General features: G+C 50.9%; 1 protein-coding gene across 18 annotated transcripts in view; it reads right to left on the minus strand.

Annotated features, from left to right (window-relative positions):
* Positions 1-15,642, minus strand: part of LDLRAD4 (low density lipoprotein receptor class A domain containing 4) — a 387,098-nt gene that overhangs the window by 117,349 nt on the left and 254,107 nt on the right. For 2 of the 18 annotated variants that reach the window (XM_072823333.1, XM_072823344.1), the window contains 2 exons: positions 4,732-4,886; positions 2,597-2,774 (listed from right to left, as the gene is read on the minus strand). The exons of the other annotated variants lie outside the window; for them this stretch is intronic. In XM_072823333.1, coding sequence (XP_072679434.1) covers positions 2,597-2,681 — 85 coding nt within the window. In that variant the 5' untranslated portion in view covers positions 2,682-2,774; positions 4,732-4,886. The remainder of the gene's footprint in view (positions 1-2,596; positions 2,775-4,731; positions 4,887-15,642) is intronic. 18 annotated transcript variants of the gene reach the window in all.

A 15,642-nucleotide genomic window follows, 5' to 3' on the forward strand; every position in this document is an offset into this window, starting at 1 on the left:
CTCCTTCTGTTAAGCATGACTATTGGTTTCAGCTCAGGTCGTGACCTCAGGGTCAAGAGATGGAGCTCTGGGGCAGCTCAGTGGCGGTGGCGGGCGGTGGCAGGCGGTGGTGGCGCTCAGTGCAGTCAGCTGAGGTCTACCTCTCCCACCCCGACTCCCCGCCCAGCAAGTGGGCAAGTGCTCTCTTCCGAAAAGAAATCTTTTTTAAAAAAATTGCAAGCAGCCAACCTTTTCTACTCCCGAAGCTCACGGTGAGTGCCTGGCAAAACCTGTGCAGAACATTCCTGTTTCAGAATAATTTCCTACAAAGTGGTTCATAGGAAACAAGGCCAAAGATGATTAGGCAGCCATTCACACGGGGACCTAAGACAATCAATCGTATATTGCGACTCTGTGGAATACCTGACAGACCTAGATCTTATTTTAGGGAATTACGACACAAAAGGTGTCTGGCTAAGGGATTAAAAAAATGGGGTAGCTAAAATATAGTCACGTTTCCTTATTTTTTTTTAAGATTTTATTTATTTATTCATGAGAGACACACAGAGAGAGGCAGCCTTGGACATGTGTCAGCTCTCCTATTCTATTTTTATTTTATTTTATTTTATTTTATTTTATTTATTTTATTTTATTATTTTATTTTATTTTAATTTTTAAAGACTTTCTTTATTTATTCATGAGAGAGACACAGAGAGAGACAGGCAGAGACACAGGCAGAGGGAGAAGCAGGCTCCATGCAGGGAGCCCGACGCGGGACTCGATCCCGGGACCCCGGGGTCAAGCCCTGGGCCGAAGGCGAGCGCTCAACCCCTGAGCCACCGGGGCTGCCCCACATCTCTTTATTAAGCCTATATTCATCCTAGAAGTCCAATGCAAGAGACAACCATCAAAAAAAAAGAAAAAAGAAAAAAAACAGGAGCAAATCACATTTAAAAACAAAACACTATGGTTTACGTTCCAACCCATCTTAGAGCAACACAGTGACTGCCAGGCGTGAGTCCAGAGAGCTCCAGTGATGATAAGCAGTCAAAGTGCTCCTCGTTACACATTCTCCTTGTTTTAAATTCAACTTCAGTGCCCAACAAATGTCTTCAACTAAACGCATAAGCAGTCACCAGAACGCACGCTCCAGATGTTTTACATCTTGCAGTCTCGGGAACATCTTTCCCGGGGGCCGACGACCGTAAAAACGGATTTCTTGGGACAGTTCCTAATAGAGTCTGATTTGAGGAGTTAAGCAACCAAAAAGGGAGGTTATGGTCTTTTTTTGTTGTTGCTGTTTTCAGCTTAGGCATTCTTACTCTTGAGAGCCAATACTTCCTAATATAGAATGTTTAAAAAGAAAGAAGTACTGCTGGACGGGATTGCGGCAGCTGTACTGGTGCTGTAGGCCTTTCCCATCAGTGGGTCCCAATGAACCACTCATTTTCTCATCCCAAAGACTTCTGAGTCATTCCTCTAGGAAGAGCTTCCCCATCATGCTATGTATTTTCTTTATCTGTGATTTTGGAAGAGCATGCCCGTTTCGCAGCGAACTGAGAGCTGTGATTATTTTTGACAGTATTTTGCTTTCTCTCTTCAGAACCGGGATTAAAAAGCACAGTGGAGAGAAGAGGCCTTGCGAGCCTGCCTGCTTTTCTCCTATTTCTTCTTTCGGGGGACACTCCGACCACCCGTCAAAGATCCTTTCTGGAAGGACACGAGGGACACAAGACTGGCAGTTTCCGTGAGTAACCCAGTCCAGGCCCAAAGGACCTTGTTCTCAGAAGTCATTTCCATTTCCCTAACCTCAGCATGTCAGCTTTTATTTGCAAGATCTAACTTCAATTCCATGTTTCCTAAGTGGATGAAAAGACCACTTTGGCACCACCTCTCCTCCTCTTCCTTGTTTTTTTTTTTTTCCTTTTTACCCCTCATGCAAGGCACATTAATCCTATACTTGCTTCCTATAGAATGTCCCGTACCTTTAAGGTCGTGCCTGCTCTCAGTGACAGGGACGGGAGGTGAGCCTCACGAGGCTCCGGGGTGAGCCTCACGAGGGCTGCAAGGTACCATCACGTTAGGAAAGCTGGCCTGGTTCTCATGACCTTCCCACGGGGGTCTCCTGTTTCAACCCTTGAATCACCTTTAAATGACTTTCTCTGGAAATCTCTCTAAAGTGCCTTCATTTGGTAGAATAATCAAATCATTTTAGAGCTGAAGAGACATTGTGAAGTCATCCAGGCTTCTGCAGAAGGGGAAACTGAGGCCCAGGGAGGCCGAGCGACATGCAGACGGTCTCTCAGCAGATCGCTCGGGTTCGCCGACCCTCGTTTTAACTAGAAGTCGTGGACTCCTGTTCCTATCGTGGAGGCTGAGAAAAATTAAGGCCGTTCCACCTCAAGCTTAGCATTAGCACAAGTACAGCCATCTTAGGCCCCGGGAATAAGAGCTAAAGTTTATAAGAAAAACTGCAGAATGTCCTAGGCAGGAAATCCCATATCAGATCTTAAGAAACTCCCTCACCCTTTCCCGCATATTGGAATGGAAAAAATTCCTCCCCCCCTTCTGAGAAGATCCCCTAGACCAGCCCATAAAAAACCCAGCTGTAACCCACCTCGGGGTCCAAGTCCCTGCTCCGCTGTGTCGGGTGCACTTGGACCCAAGCTCGAGCCTGTAAATAAACCCTCGTGTGTTTGCATCGGTATCGGCTCCTCGGTGGTTTCTCGGATTCGCAATCTCGGGCACAAGCATGTTACCCGTCGTGTCCAAGATGTGCCTGCAGGCTCTCCTTGCTTTGCACGCGGTTCAAATAAAAGAAATAAAAAGACGTCAGTGAGCGCACTGTCACAGCTCCACAGGGCGGGGGCCGGGGACACGGCCCGAGCGCCCCCTCCACGCTGGCTCCCCGGGCTGCCAACCGCTGGGCTAGTAACAGCCCGACGACAACCAACCCGACAGCTCTTTCAAACCCCACTGGTAACTGGTCACCTCGCAGCTATTATTTACACAGAAACAGCAAGGGTGCAGTTGTGGTGTGTCCTGCGTCCCAGGAAGCACCAGCCACAAAGATAAAAAGAGATGCAGGGCGGCCCGGGGGGCTCAGTGGTTAGCGCCGCCTTCGGCCCAGGGCGTGACCCCGGGTCCCGGGATCGAGTCCCGTGTCGGACTCCCTGCATGGAGCCTGCTTCTCCCTCTGCCTGGGTCTCTGCCTCTCTCTGTCTTTCTCTCATGAATAAATAAATAAAATCTTAAAAAAAAAAAAAAAAAAAAGATGCAGAGCAACTGTGCCGGCAGCGAACTCCGCGTCTCCCGCCAGGAGATGGAAGGAAGAGCTGCAGGGAGCAACGGCCGCGCTGTGCCCCCAACCTGCACGCAGCCCGGCAGCGGTTCCGGGAGGCAGATGACAACACGGGGACCAAGACGTGGGGCACAAAGGATGAGGGCGACCCGGGGAAATGATGGCACCAAAAAGAAATGCGTGTTGAAGAAACCTCGGGGATATTTCACGACACCCAGAGCACGAAGGGTCAAGTATTGGAGGCTGACCCGGGCTGAGAAAGGACAATGACACCTCGTCCAGGCAGAGGAGGACGTGCTTGCTCTGTGGCCGAGAAGGGGGACTGCGCGCTCTGTTCAAACTCGCTCGATAAGTTTCACGAAGAAATACAACAGCTTAATTCTTGACATTTCTAATGTTTTAGATCACAATATGCTAAACAAACGTTAGCTTTACTGCCATTTGCCATTTCCCTGTACACTGACACTAGATAGTAAGAGTTTCTAATGTTTTGACAAGAAACGTTCAAAAGTCAAGGAACAATTGTAATTTTTCCCATGATTATTAGTGGGGGGGCCAACGTTTTTTTTTTTTAAGATTTTTAAAATTTTATTCATGAGACACACACATAGAGAGGCAGGGGCGCAGGCCGAGGGAGAAGCAGGCTCCGTGCAGGGAGCCCGATGCGGGACTCGATCCCAGGACCCTGGGGTCATGCCCTGGGCTGAAGGCAGATGCTCTACCGCTGAGCCCCGCCCCTGCCCCCCCCCTCCTGGTGCCCATAGTGGGGCTACCCTTAAAAAAATCTCCTTTTTACTGTAGCCAGAAGCCAAAGGAGACCTGGCTTGCGGGCAGCCAGCCCCTCCAATGTACAGGAATTGAAGGACACTGGCCCGTTTCTGCGAGGCCAGCACCCACGCGGGAGCCCCGAGTGGCCGGACCTGCCCAAGCTGCAGGGTGAGGCTGCAGCCCCAAGCGGGTCCTGCGGCTCCAAGCCAGCCTTCGGCAGCGCATCCGGGTCCTGTGGTGGGACAGGTGGCACCTGACAGGGACGCTGTCCCCACACCGGAGGCCATCATAAGCCACGGTGGCCTGTTCGGCGCCTGCAGGAGGGCTTGGCCCGGGCCTCACACCTGCCCTTTGCAGAGGAGAAACGCGCGTCCCTATGACGTCTTCCTCCTGCGGGCACGATCAGATTGCTCATGACACTTATTGTCCCTCGGAACGATGGCCTCGGGCGCTTGGTTAAGGGCCTGCCTTGGGCCTAGGTCAGGGCCCCCGCGCCCTGCACTGTGCTGGGGGTGGGGGGCCCAGCTGCTGCCGTCGGGCCGTGTCTCCCTGAGCCCTTCCCCTCTTTCCTTTCTTACCCGTTGCCCTTCCCCGATACTCAAATCCCAATTCCTACTTAGAGTATTTGGGGCATTTTTACTTGAGGGCAGGAAGCTCACACGTGTTGCCGTTTGTCCCGGTACCTGGTGCTGGGGACCCGTGGCCTGTTGGAAGGCGGCGGGCCGCCAGCTGGGCGGGAAAGGATCCTCAAAGGCTGCGCGGGGCACAGAGGTTGCTGGAGCACAAAGTGCTGCATTTCTCCACGATGCCGTTTGTAACGGTATTTAGGGCGATCTTCCTTGTAAGGGGGTAAAAAAAGAGTCACAGATAAAATTAAGTCTAAGAACGTCCTTGCAGGTGAGCACAATGTGGAGTGTGGAAGCCCCGAATTACGGCGTCGTCCGCCTGAAACACATACGACACTATGCTAACTGGAATTAAAATAAAAAATAAAAAATAAGAAATTACGAATAGCGTCAGAATAAAAAAGCAGACCCTTGGCATCTAATCTCCACTTTCAGGCATATAAATTATATTTTATCATGTATCATCAATTGTTGTTGGCCGGAGACAACCCATAAGAGGCACAATTCACGCGCAGTCAAAACTTAAAGCTCCGTGGAAGCCCATCTTAATAGGAACTACGTTGGGTTCCTATTAATATCAGGACGTAATCCTGATTTATCCCCCAAACTCTGCTGTCACCCTTCATTCTCGAGCGTCTCCCCCAGGTTCCCCTATTGCAGCAGATGTTTACTGTATCTGCTGACCTACAACCCTCTGGACATAAAGGCCTCGGGAGATGGAAATTGCCCGCGGCGAGTTGTCTATGGAGGAGGGATCTCAGCCTGGATGGCTGCTCTTTCGGAGGGCACTGGGGGAACATCGAAATGCGAGCTGAAGCGCTCGGAAGACCTGTCATATTTTTCTCAATCCATTATTTTTCCTGTGGAGAGTTAGCAAACAAAACAAAACAAAACAAAACAAAAAACTAAGAATTTAGTAGATAGCCAAACTGTCTATTTATGAGCTTAGTATTTTACAATATTACATTTTTTTTTTAATGACTTGGCGGCTGGGATGAACGTCATACACCAAATCTGGCAAATGCATATAGGCCAAGAATTAGTATTTAACTGTGTGTAAAGGAGTTAGTACAACTTAAATCCAAGTAGGAGCATCTTAGAAAAAAAAACCCTAAAGTTATCACAAACTGTACCTCAATGTGGTCCCAAAAATTGGTCAGAAGTCAGGGCCAACACAGAAGCTGTTTAGCTCTGGGGAGGAGTTTTAGAAGACGTGACACCGAGCGGTGACATTAATTCACTTAGTGGCAAAAGCGCAAAGCCTGTACGACTGCCACTTTGAGTTAAGAGCTAAAGAAAACAAGAGGCAAACTGGTCCTGGGAGTAGATGGAGTGGTTTTCCACACCCTATTTGAAGGACTCACAGGATGACCATTTGGCACTTTCATGAGAATTCAAAGCCTTGCCAATATGATGGATATTGCTCAAAGATTCTACTTCTAACCCAGGTTTGTGTGTTGTGCTTATCCTGAACCTCTTAACTTTAGTTTAAGGCCAGGACAATCAAAGGATTTTATTTTATTTTATTTTTTAATTTTTTTTATGTATCATATTTGTTACATATTTCTTTTATTATTATTATTTTTAAAGATTGTATATATTTATGAGAGAGAGAGAGAGAGAGAGAGGCAGAGACGCAGGCAGAGGGAGAAGCAGGCTCCGTGCAGGGAGCCCGACGTGGGACTCGATCCCCGGACCGAAGGCAGTGCTAACCGCTGAGCCACCCGGGGATCCCCAATAAAAGGATTTTTAATGTTATGTTCTCTTAGGTTGGAAGTAGCATAGACACAATTTTGGTCCAATTTCAATGTTTCAAAATATCATTTCAGCTGTTAAAGATCTTGAGATAAAACTTCCTTCACTGAGCAATGTCTCCTGTATTTACTGTAAATCAAAACAAACAAGAAAGCCTGTTTTATTTCCCTGCCCTTGATTCCCATAAAGACAAGAGTATGTGTGCTTGCAAGTGTGCGGCTGTGTGGGTGGGTGGGTACGTGTCCATATGCACGCACACGGGCATTTTGCTTTTCCTCCTGATTCTGACCTTTCAGGTTTCTGTGTGTGTCGATACCCTGGCTGGCAGGCCTTTGCACACTGTGCCTTTAACATGAAAAAATACATATATATGGGGCAGCCTGGAGGGCTCAGTGGTGGAGCGTCTGCCTTCAGCTCAGGGCGTGACCCCCGGGGTCCTGGGATCAAGTCCCGCATCTTGCATGGAGCCTGCTTCTCCCTCTGCCTGTGTCTCTGCCTCTCTGTGTGTCTCTCATGAATAAATAAATAAAATCTTTAAAAAAGTAAAATAAAAATATATATATCAGCATAGTTTAAAAACAATGACAACCCTACGGGAGGGCTGGGAGAGGAAGAAAGGAGCTACGGGTGAGACACAGACAGACACGTTCAAGAAAATCACTTCCAACCAGGGTCTGGGGCTCTGCAGCTCATCAGGCAGGTATTCAGCCCTTCGCTTCCGCAGACTTGCTTAGCATTGAAATCGGCTGTCTGCCCAGGAGGATGAGGTAATGTCTAGGTTTAATGCCAAATCTCTCTAACTGGCAGGACACATCGGGTAAATATTTCTACTGCAGGAGACCACATTCATTTGATGTCGCTGCCAGTTTTATTATTGTTATTATGCTCATTAATATTAATACCTCGCCGTCGTGCTTGCTTAAGATTGAAGATGGAAAGTCAGGGTTTTTGCTGAAAGCGCATTGGCAGGTAGGGGAGGGGGAAAAAAAAAGCAAGCCTCCCCCTCGGCTTCCCCAGTGATGGGAAAGATGTAACAAATATGATACATGAAAAAAAAATTAAAAAATAAAATAAAATAAAATCCTTTGATTGTACTGGCCTTAAACTGAAGTTAAGAGGTTCAGGATAAGTACAACACACAAATCTGGGTTAGAAGTAGAATCTTTGAGTAAATATTGATCATATTGGCAGTGATGGTGACAGCCCTGACCTGCAATCCCTTTTACACACCGTGGGCTGCACAGACTGTCTCCGCCAGTGGCTGCAAATCTGGAATCACACTTGGGTTTCCCCTCCTTGCATCCTGTCAATGAGGACAGGAGAGGAGGTAGGAAGTAGGTGGGGGCTGAGGCCTACTTCAAGCCTGTGAATAGTTGTAAAATTTGGAAACATAACATATTGTCGATGGTTTCTTTTTCCTTACAAAAAAAAAATTCTAAATTTGTTATACCATCTATTTTTGATGACCTGCTTTATGGCCTCACGCTGGTGCTGATTCTGAACAAGTCTCGTAACTTGTTCCCTCGATGGTCTGTCTCTGTGGTTACCGTCAACCATACACAGTCATGTCACAGCACAAGATCCTATACAAGCATTTGCAGAAATGCTCGTGTACACTTTTTTTTTTGTATGCTTCTTTAATTTAAAATTTCCCTGTTGTTACTGGAGGACATCCGTCTTTATTCAGTTAAAAAGACACGACTTTTCGTTCGGGGAATGTCAAACATCAAATGGGTTCATAAAGGATCACCTACAAGGGACAAACTTCCACCAATCTTATCTCCTCTCACCTAAAAGCTGAAAATAATGCTTCCCTCTTCCAAGCATTATTCCAGGAAGGGGCAGGAGAGCATGATGCCAAACAAAGTCTTCCTGCAAAAGTTGCCGTAAGGGCCACATTATGTGTGAACAACAGAAAAGAACATCTGAAAACCCAACATCATCCTGCAACGAGAGAGAGAGAAATGCACCTCCGCACTGTGACATCACTCGTATCATCATCTCACCGGGAAGGAGGAGCCCCGGAGAATGAAATCAGGGGGCAACTCCTCAAATGTGCCAAAGACGGGCAAGTAGACAGACGCTACTCTTGTGCTTGGTTAGGGCCAGCCCAAGCCAGCTGCTAACATTTATACACAGTGAGTCCATGAGGTTAGCTGGATGTCGGTTTTGTTTTGTTTTTATTTATTTATTATTTTATTTTATTTTTATTTTTATTTCTACTTCTATTTTTTTGTTGTTGTTTTGTTTTTAAAGATCAAACAGTCCTCCATAAGCAAAGAGTTTCAACTTATTTCCAGCATTTCCAAATTTCAAAGTCTCACATGACACACATGTGCTCCTAAACGGGAAACCAAGATTCCCTGTGAATCAGGAAAGTGACCAAGATTCCCTGTGAATCAGGAAGGTGATTCGCTGTAGATGGGGAACTGGAGACGGAGGCGCAAAGGAACGGAGACAACGGTGGGGTCTTCTATTCTTAGGGGATGGGCACCGAGTCGCCCGTCCCAAGGATAATGCTGGGAAGGAAACTGAGAGTGAAATAGGATCATGGAGGTTTTCCATAACTGGGGAGGCCGTGCGCTCGGATGGATTTCTTCAGTCATTGTCACCTGGGTGGCTTCCCGTTTCCCGTTCTGATGGCTGAAAGGACTTTACCTGCTCCCCTTCCCCCACAAACAAAATATTCCTTCTCACTGTAGCTTTGGTTTTCAGAAGTCACCCCTCTTTCTTCCAAAAAAGGGGGACCTTTGTCACCTGAAAGAAAATTAAGGCTCCCCAAATGGGTTTTTATCTGATAGTATGACATGAAAGTCACTGTGTCTTCTTACGGGGCTCGGTGAGCTGCTTTTGAAAAAAATGGTCATAATTAGGAAAGGCTGAAAATGCACAGTAGTCACCCTCTTAGAAATGCTGAAAGGCCCTTTGAAAGCCATAATAAAAAGAAGCCAAAGAAGAATTCCCAAAGCTAAGCAGTCTACATTTTATTTAGACTGGAGGATGCTCATTATGAATCGGGCAACAGGCTGAAATGGAAATTACTAATTAATTAAACATTATAGCTTTAAAACTCATTAATTCGTCTTACCGCATTTCCTGAACACACTCACATTTCTTATGTTTTGTTAAACTAACAAAAAATGACCCAAAAGATTAACGAAGACGTTCTAGCCCTCGTGCTCCCGGGTTGTCTGTCTTCAAGGCCACTGAGGCGCTGAAGGGTTATGTGTGAGCGCGACGTTTTATACTGTGTGGTTTTAATTTTGGCTTATCGATGCCGTGGTTTGGTGGCAATTGCCCCAAACCCTGAAATCACACTCTTTTCCTCCCACCTCCCCATCCTTATCAATCCTTATTCATCTGGACTATGGGAGTATTTGACTCTGATACCAGAACCGAGAGTCAAGGTTCTGTGCGGTCCCTCCCTGACCCCATCGAACGATGTGACCCAGTTCCGTGCCAAGTCCTGAGTCTCCCTGACCCTAAACACTCTGAATTCAACTGGATGCCTTCAAGGTTGAATTTTTTTTTTTTTTTTTTTTAAAATATTTATTTATTTATGATAGTCACAGAGAGAGAAAGAGAGAGAGGCAGAGACACAGGCAGAGGGAGAAGCAGGCTCCATGCACTGGGAGCCCGACGTGGGATTCGATCCCGGGTCTCCAGGATCGCGCCCTGGGCCAAAGGCAGGCGCCAAACCCCTGCGCCACCCAGGGATCCCTGCCTTCAAGGTTGAATTCTGATCTCCTCTGCTCTTCATCCCCAGTGGGAGCACGGCTTAACTTCCTCAGGAAAGATTTAGGTCAGATGAAAAGATGGTATTAATATCTCCAACGGAAGACTTGTTAAGCATTAGACTGTGCTACCAACTGTGGAAACCTCATCCCCTGCAAATCTTTTAATAGAACCAAGGAGGACAGACGGAGGTCATCCTGTTTACCCCCCAACTTCAAGGAGACCCCACGAAAAGCATTCTGAGCAATGGGGCGGCCTTATTTTTAGGGCGTGCTTTTTGATTTTCCAGAAAAGCAGATTCTACGATCTTCCTTAAGTGACTCTAGTTCTGGACAGTCTTCATGACTCAGGGCTTGTTTCCTTATGCTTAACCTAAATCTTCCGAGCTTCCCCTGGTGCTTGCTCCCCACCCACGTCCCCGCTGGAACCGATGCGGAACAGCTGGTCCCCGCCGTCTGGAGACATGGGATCGAATCCCACGTCGGGCTCCCTGCATGGAGCCTGCTCCTCCCTCTGCCTGTGTCTCTGCCTCTCTCTCTCTGTCTATCATAAATAAATAAATAAATAAATAAATAAATAAATAAATAAATAAATAAATAAATAAATCTATCTTTAAAAAAATTAAAAAAATAAAAATAAAAATAATAAAAATAAAATAAAATAAAAAAAAGATAAATACACGGACTCACGGCGAGTGTCAGCACCAAAGCTGCTTCTTAGGCCGATGAATAGAAAATGTTCGTCGACTGAAGGCAGGATTAGAGAGACGGAGGCGATACGTCCACAGTTTCACTCTTCAGTAGGATTTTAAGCTCTGAGATTTGTCAACCAAATAACGAAGGTTGATTTGGGTTCAGTTCCTTTCTCGACCCCGTGTCTCCTTCTCCCCACCTGCATCCACCTTTCTGACGCTGGAGCTGAACCTGTTTCCCAACTTACATGAGATTTCTAATGATTTCTAATTCCTCCTCTATGACAAAACTGTATTTACGGATGTAGATTGGAATTTTGATTGTATCTCCGCGGGGTCCCACCACCGAGCCCTTCTGACCGTCCCCGTACGTTCACACTTGGGGGATCTTCTCCGACAATGACCGGGTCCACCGTGAAAGCTGGGGACCTTGAAGAGGGATGCCGGGGGGGCCTGCAGAGCGTCCCCCAGGTCGGGGTGGGTATCGGTCCATCGCGTTCACTCGTGCTGTCGTGGTTAACAGGAAAAGAGGCCTTGAGGACAACGTGTGCAGAGAGGGTGAGGCCCGGGGGCGGGCTGGTGGGCACCCGATCCCCGCGGGCCACGTGCGCTCTTCAGGGTCCCGCTACCGATGGCGTCGAGATGGCCTGTACTCAATGTGTGCTCCCTGTGCTCCAGGCATCCCGCGCACACATTGGAGGAGAGGAGACACATTTTACCAGTTTTGTCAAATTCAGACACTCAGGCGTCCCCTCGGGACAAATGTGAGCATTGGCTTCAGTGGCCAGAGCTTCTACGGACTTCGGCCACCAGGCTCCCCGACCGAGGCCGGGCTGCAATCAAATCGTGTTAAACTCCGTCTCGTTTTTCTTTTTTCTTTAAAGGTTTTATTTATTTATTCATGACAGACACAGAGAGAGAAAGAGACAGAGACACAGGCAGAGGGAGAAGTAGGATCCATGCAGGGAGCCCGACGTGGGACTCGATCCCGGGACCCCGGGGTCACGCTCTGGGCCAAAGGCGGCGCTAACCGCTGAGCCACCCGGGCTGCCCTGTCTCGTTTTTCTGATTGACGCCCCTTGAAGCAGAAGGGAGATGAGGATTTCATTTCCCCTTTCAGCGAATACAGGGTTTTGTGTCAAACAAGCCAGAAGCCAGCGCGGTTGGACTTCGGCACGTGTCAGTATTGACTGTGTCCCTTCCCCTTCCGTGTTTAGACCACACGCGTCACGTCAGCCTGATTAACGGCAGCCGTCCCTCTGCTCCCTCGCTGACTCCGGCCCCTTTGGGGCGGTGATGTCCGCAGTGGGCGGCCTCCGGGCACGGGGACAGCGGCCTCCTGGGAGCCGGGCCGCGCGGGGATGGAGCTCCCGCACCTGGCGCCAGCAGGTGCCTCCCTCGGTGCGGCCAGCACATCCCCGGGCAGGCTGGCCTGGGCGCAGGAGGGGCAGGGCCCCCTCGGGGCTGGGAGAGGCCCCACGCACGGGCCATCCTCTTCCTAGGAGCACGGCGGCCGGAGCAGGAGTGGGTACGACCGTGCCTTGACCTCTGCCCCCCCACCCCGCGCACCCCGTGGACCCTTCGGGTCCAAAGCAGAGAGGACCACAGGTGGGCAAAGTGGAGACACTGGGTTCAGCTCCGAGCCCTGCCTGGGGTTTCCTGGTGCAGCTGACGGAAAACAACGGCATCCCAGCCTCCCTCAGGTCCTCGCTGAAAGAAGGAAAGCTCCTTTGAGTCCAGCGGAGTGTTTGTTCTATGATTTAATGCATTTGCATATCGGAAAATATTTCCAAAGCATTCACAGCAATTCCCAACTAAGAATGTTCCGGGGGCTCTCGGACGTCAGCGGTAACACTGCCGGGAGCAGCCGCGGCCGTGCAGTGCTCAGGCGGGGCCGCACTACATATTTGTCCTTAAATAAATTCTCTTTAGTGATTAACACTTCTAAGATCCAACTTTCTTTCTCTCTTATTTTTTCCCAGCTCTAAAAGCTGATCCTGTGGTCTAAAAAAAAAAAAAAAAACCAAACAAAAAAAAAAACGCAGAGGAACTTCACAATGTTTCGCACAGAAGTACGCTTCTGTACAAAAACACACACACACAAAACCCCAAAACCAAAAAGGACTCAACAACTAAAAGGAGCGACTGTCAGAAGGAGCCTTGGGGTGCAGGGCACGCGGCTCGCAGCTGGCAGGCAGGCAAGGTTGCAGAAAGTGGCTCTGGGTATGTCTGCCGATCGTGGGCAGCACGTCAGGCCGCTTACGAGACAGGTCACAGCTTCGCTTCCTGAGAAGATCGGGGAGTGGAAGGGTCCCTGGGATGGAAGAAACGGGGGGGGGGGGGGATCTGACCTTGCTCCTCCAAGCACCCCGACCGCACCCACCGGGAGGAGCTCGGCCTTCTGGGGAAGCAGTGGGGCCCCGCAGGGCGTCCTGAGCCCCGGGGTCTGCATGCACCTGCCTCTGGGGGGGTCGGGGCCCGGCGGCTCGGAGGAGCCCGTCCACCGCACCCCGGGATCCCTCGGGAGAGCCCCAGAGCCGCCCCAGCTAGGGGGACCATGTCCCTCACCTGCGCCACATCCTCGTCGGGGCGGGGGACCGTCCTGCCGGCCCGAGGGCCAGATGACCAGTGAACGAACAGGAGCCAACTGGGAAAAGGCCGCAGAAGGAGGGGGCACCGCTGCTGTCATAGTAAATAAGACATCCCACGCGATCTTCACCTTCACAGCAAAGAAAAGCAAGCAAGCAAAATCCCAGGCGGCCAGAGGACGTCACCTCGGGCAGAGGCAGCTTCTAAGTGGAGGGAAGAGTCTCGGAAGCACGGGGCGTGGGGGAGCAAGGCCAAGACTCGGCTTCCTGGATGCCTGTGGGTTGGGTGGCTGCCACAAGGCTGCTCACACGGCGCCCCTGTGCCTCTAGGTCCTTGCGGGGCGGACTCCAGCGATCCACGGGCCGTGTTTCTGGCCGTGGGTCTTGAGGCACCATGAGCTGCGCGTTCGAGTCCCGCCGGGCCCCGCCGCTGCCTCTACCGGCTCTGCTGTGAGCCACCGGTGAAGGGGGGGGGGTGCAGCACAGACGCCTTGTGAAAGCAGCACACAAAAAACCCCATATTCGTGACACCCCTAAAATACAGCACCGCGGCGCTAGGTAAAACGAAGCAGATTCAATCACCATCCACATGCCGGCGACGGGAGAACTCCTACTTTCCCTTCGGTGACCAATGCACGCCTCGGCGGAGCCTTGCAAGTTCAGTGATGCAGCAGCACCACGTGCCACGCTCAGGCGACACAAGGTACGCACGGGCCTCACACCGTGACCGCCGAAGACTGAGCGGAGAAAGGAGGGGCCCGCTCTCGGGCCTCCAGTTCTACATCTTCTTCTTGGTCTGTAAAGGGCACAGAAAACACCCCTGGGCCCCCCGGAAAGAAATTCATTATTGCTTATGCACAAACGTCCTCGCTCCAGTCAAGTGCTCCTTTGGCCATAAGCACTCCCATCATTCTCTCTCTCTAAAATAAGTAAATTAAAAAAAAAATCTTAAAAACCAAACCGCTACCACAGGAATGTGGCACGTGTCACCCCTGGCCACAAGGGCCCCGGGTGGCGCGGGCTGACCAGGAGCGCGTGCTGCCTCCCGCAGCCAGTGCCGGCAGAAACTCGGAGCCACAGCAATGACACGAGGCCAGGGGGGCAGGCGGGGGGGCAGGCGAGGCAAAGAGGGCAAAGCTGGGTCTTGAGGTCTCTGATGGTCGGGGAATGGGGTGAGCTGGGAGTGGGGCAGTGGTGCTTTCCCGTGGGGGGCAGGGCCAGCTCACGCCTCGCCGCCTCCCCTTCCCTTGCAGTAAATCCCAGCTCCTGACCAAGGAGGATGAGGCCCCTTGCAGACCTGCGGCTTCCCGGCCCCTCGCACACAGGTCCCCAGTGCTCTGGCCTCTGTGCAGCGCCCGGGGAGCAGCGCCGGCCTCAAGACTCTGAACCTCGGCTCCTCGGGCCTGGACACCCACGAGATGGCACATGAGTGCTGCCCCCCGAGGGCCCTCCTGCCGGCGGCCGTGCCACCCTGCATCCTCCCTGTGCCCACCGTGCAGCCACCTGCAGCCACCCTGCGCCCACCCTGCAGCCACCTGCAGCCACCCTACAGCCACCTGCATCCACCCTGCATCCACCCTGCAGCCACCTGCATCCACCCTGCATCCACCCAGCAGCCACCTGCATCCACCCTGCATCCACCCAGCAGCCACCTGCATCCACCCTGCATCTACCCTGCGGCCACCTGCATCCACCCTGCAGCAACCTGCATCCACCCTGCATCCACCCTGCAGCCACCTGCATCCACCCTGCAGCCACCTGCATCCACCCTGCATCCCCCCTGTGGCCACCTGCATCCACCCTGCAGCCACCTGCATCCACCCTGCAGCAACCTGCATCCACCCTGCAGCCACCCTGCAACCACCTGCATCCACCCTGCAGCCACCTGCATCCACCCTGCATCCCCCCTGTGGCCACCTGCATCCACCCTGCAGCCACATGTATACACCCTGCATCCACCCTGCAGCCACCTGCATACACCCTGCATCCACCCTGCAGCCACCTGCATCTACCCTGCATCCACCCTGCGGCCACCTGCATCCACCCTGTGGCCACCTGCATCCACCCTGCAGCCACATGTATACACCCTGCATCCACCCTGCAGCCACCTGCATACACCCTGCATCCACCCTGCAGCCACCTGCATCTACCCTGCATCCACCCTGCAGCCACCTGCATCCACCCTGCATCCACCCTGCA

The sequence above is a fragment of the Canis lupus genome, chromosome 1 (genome assembly GCF_048164855.1).
Source record: "Canis lupus baileyi chromosome 1, mCanLup2.hap1, whole genome shotgun sequence".
Taxonomy (NCBI): Eukaryota; Metazoa; Chordata; class Mammalia; order Carnivora; family Canidae; genus Canis; species Canis lupus.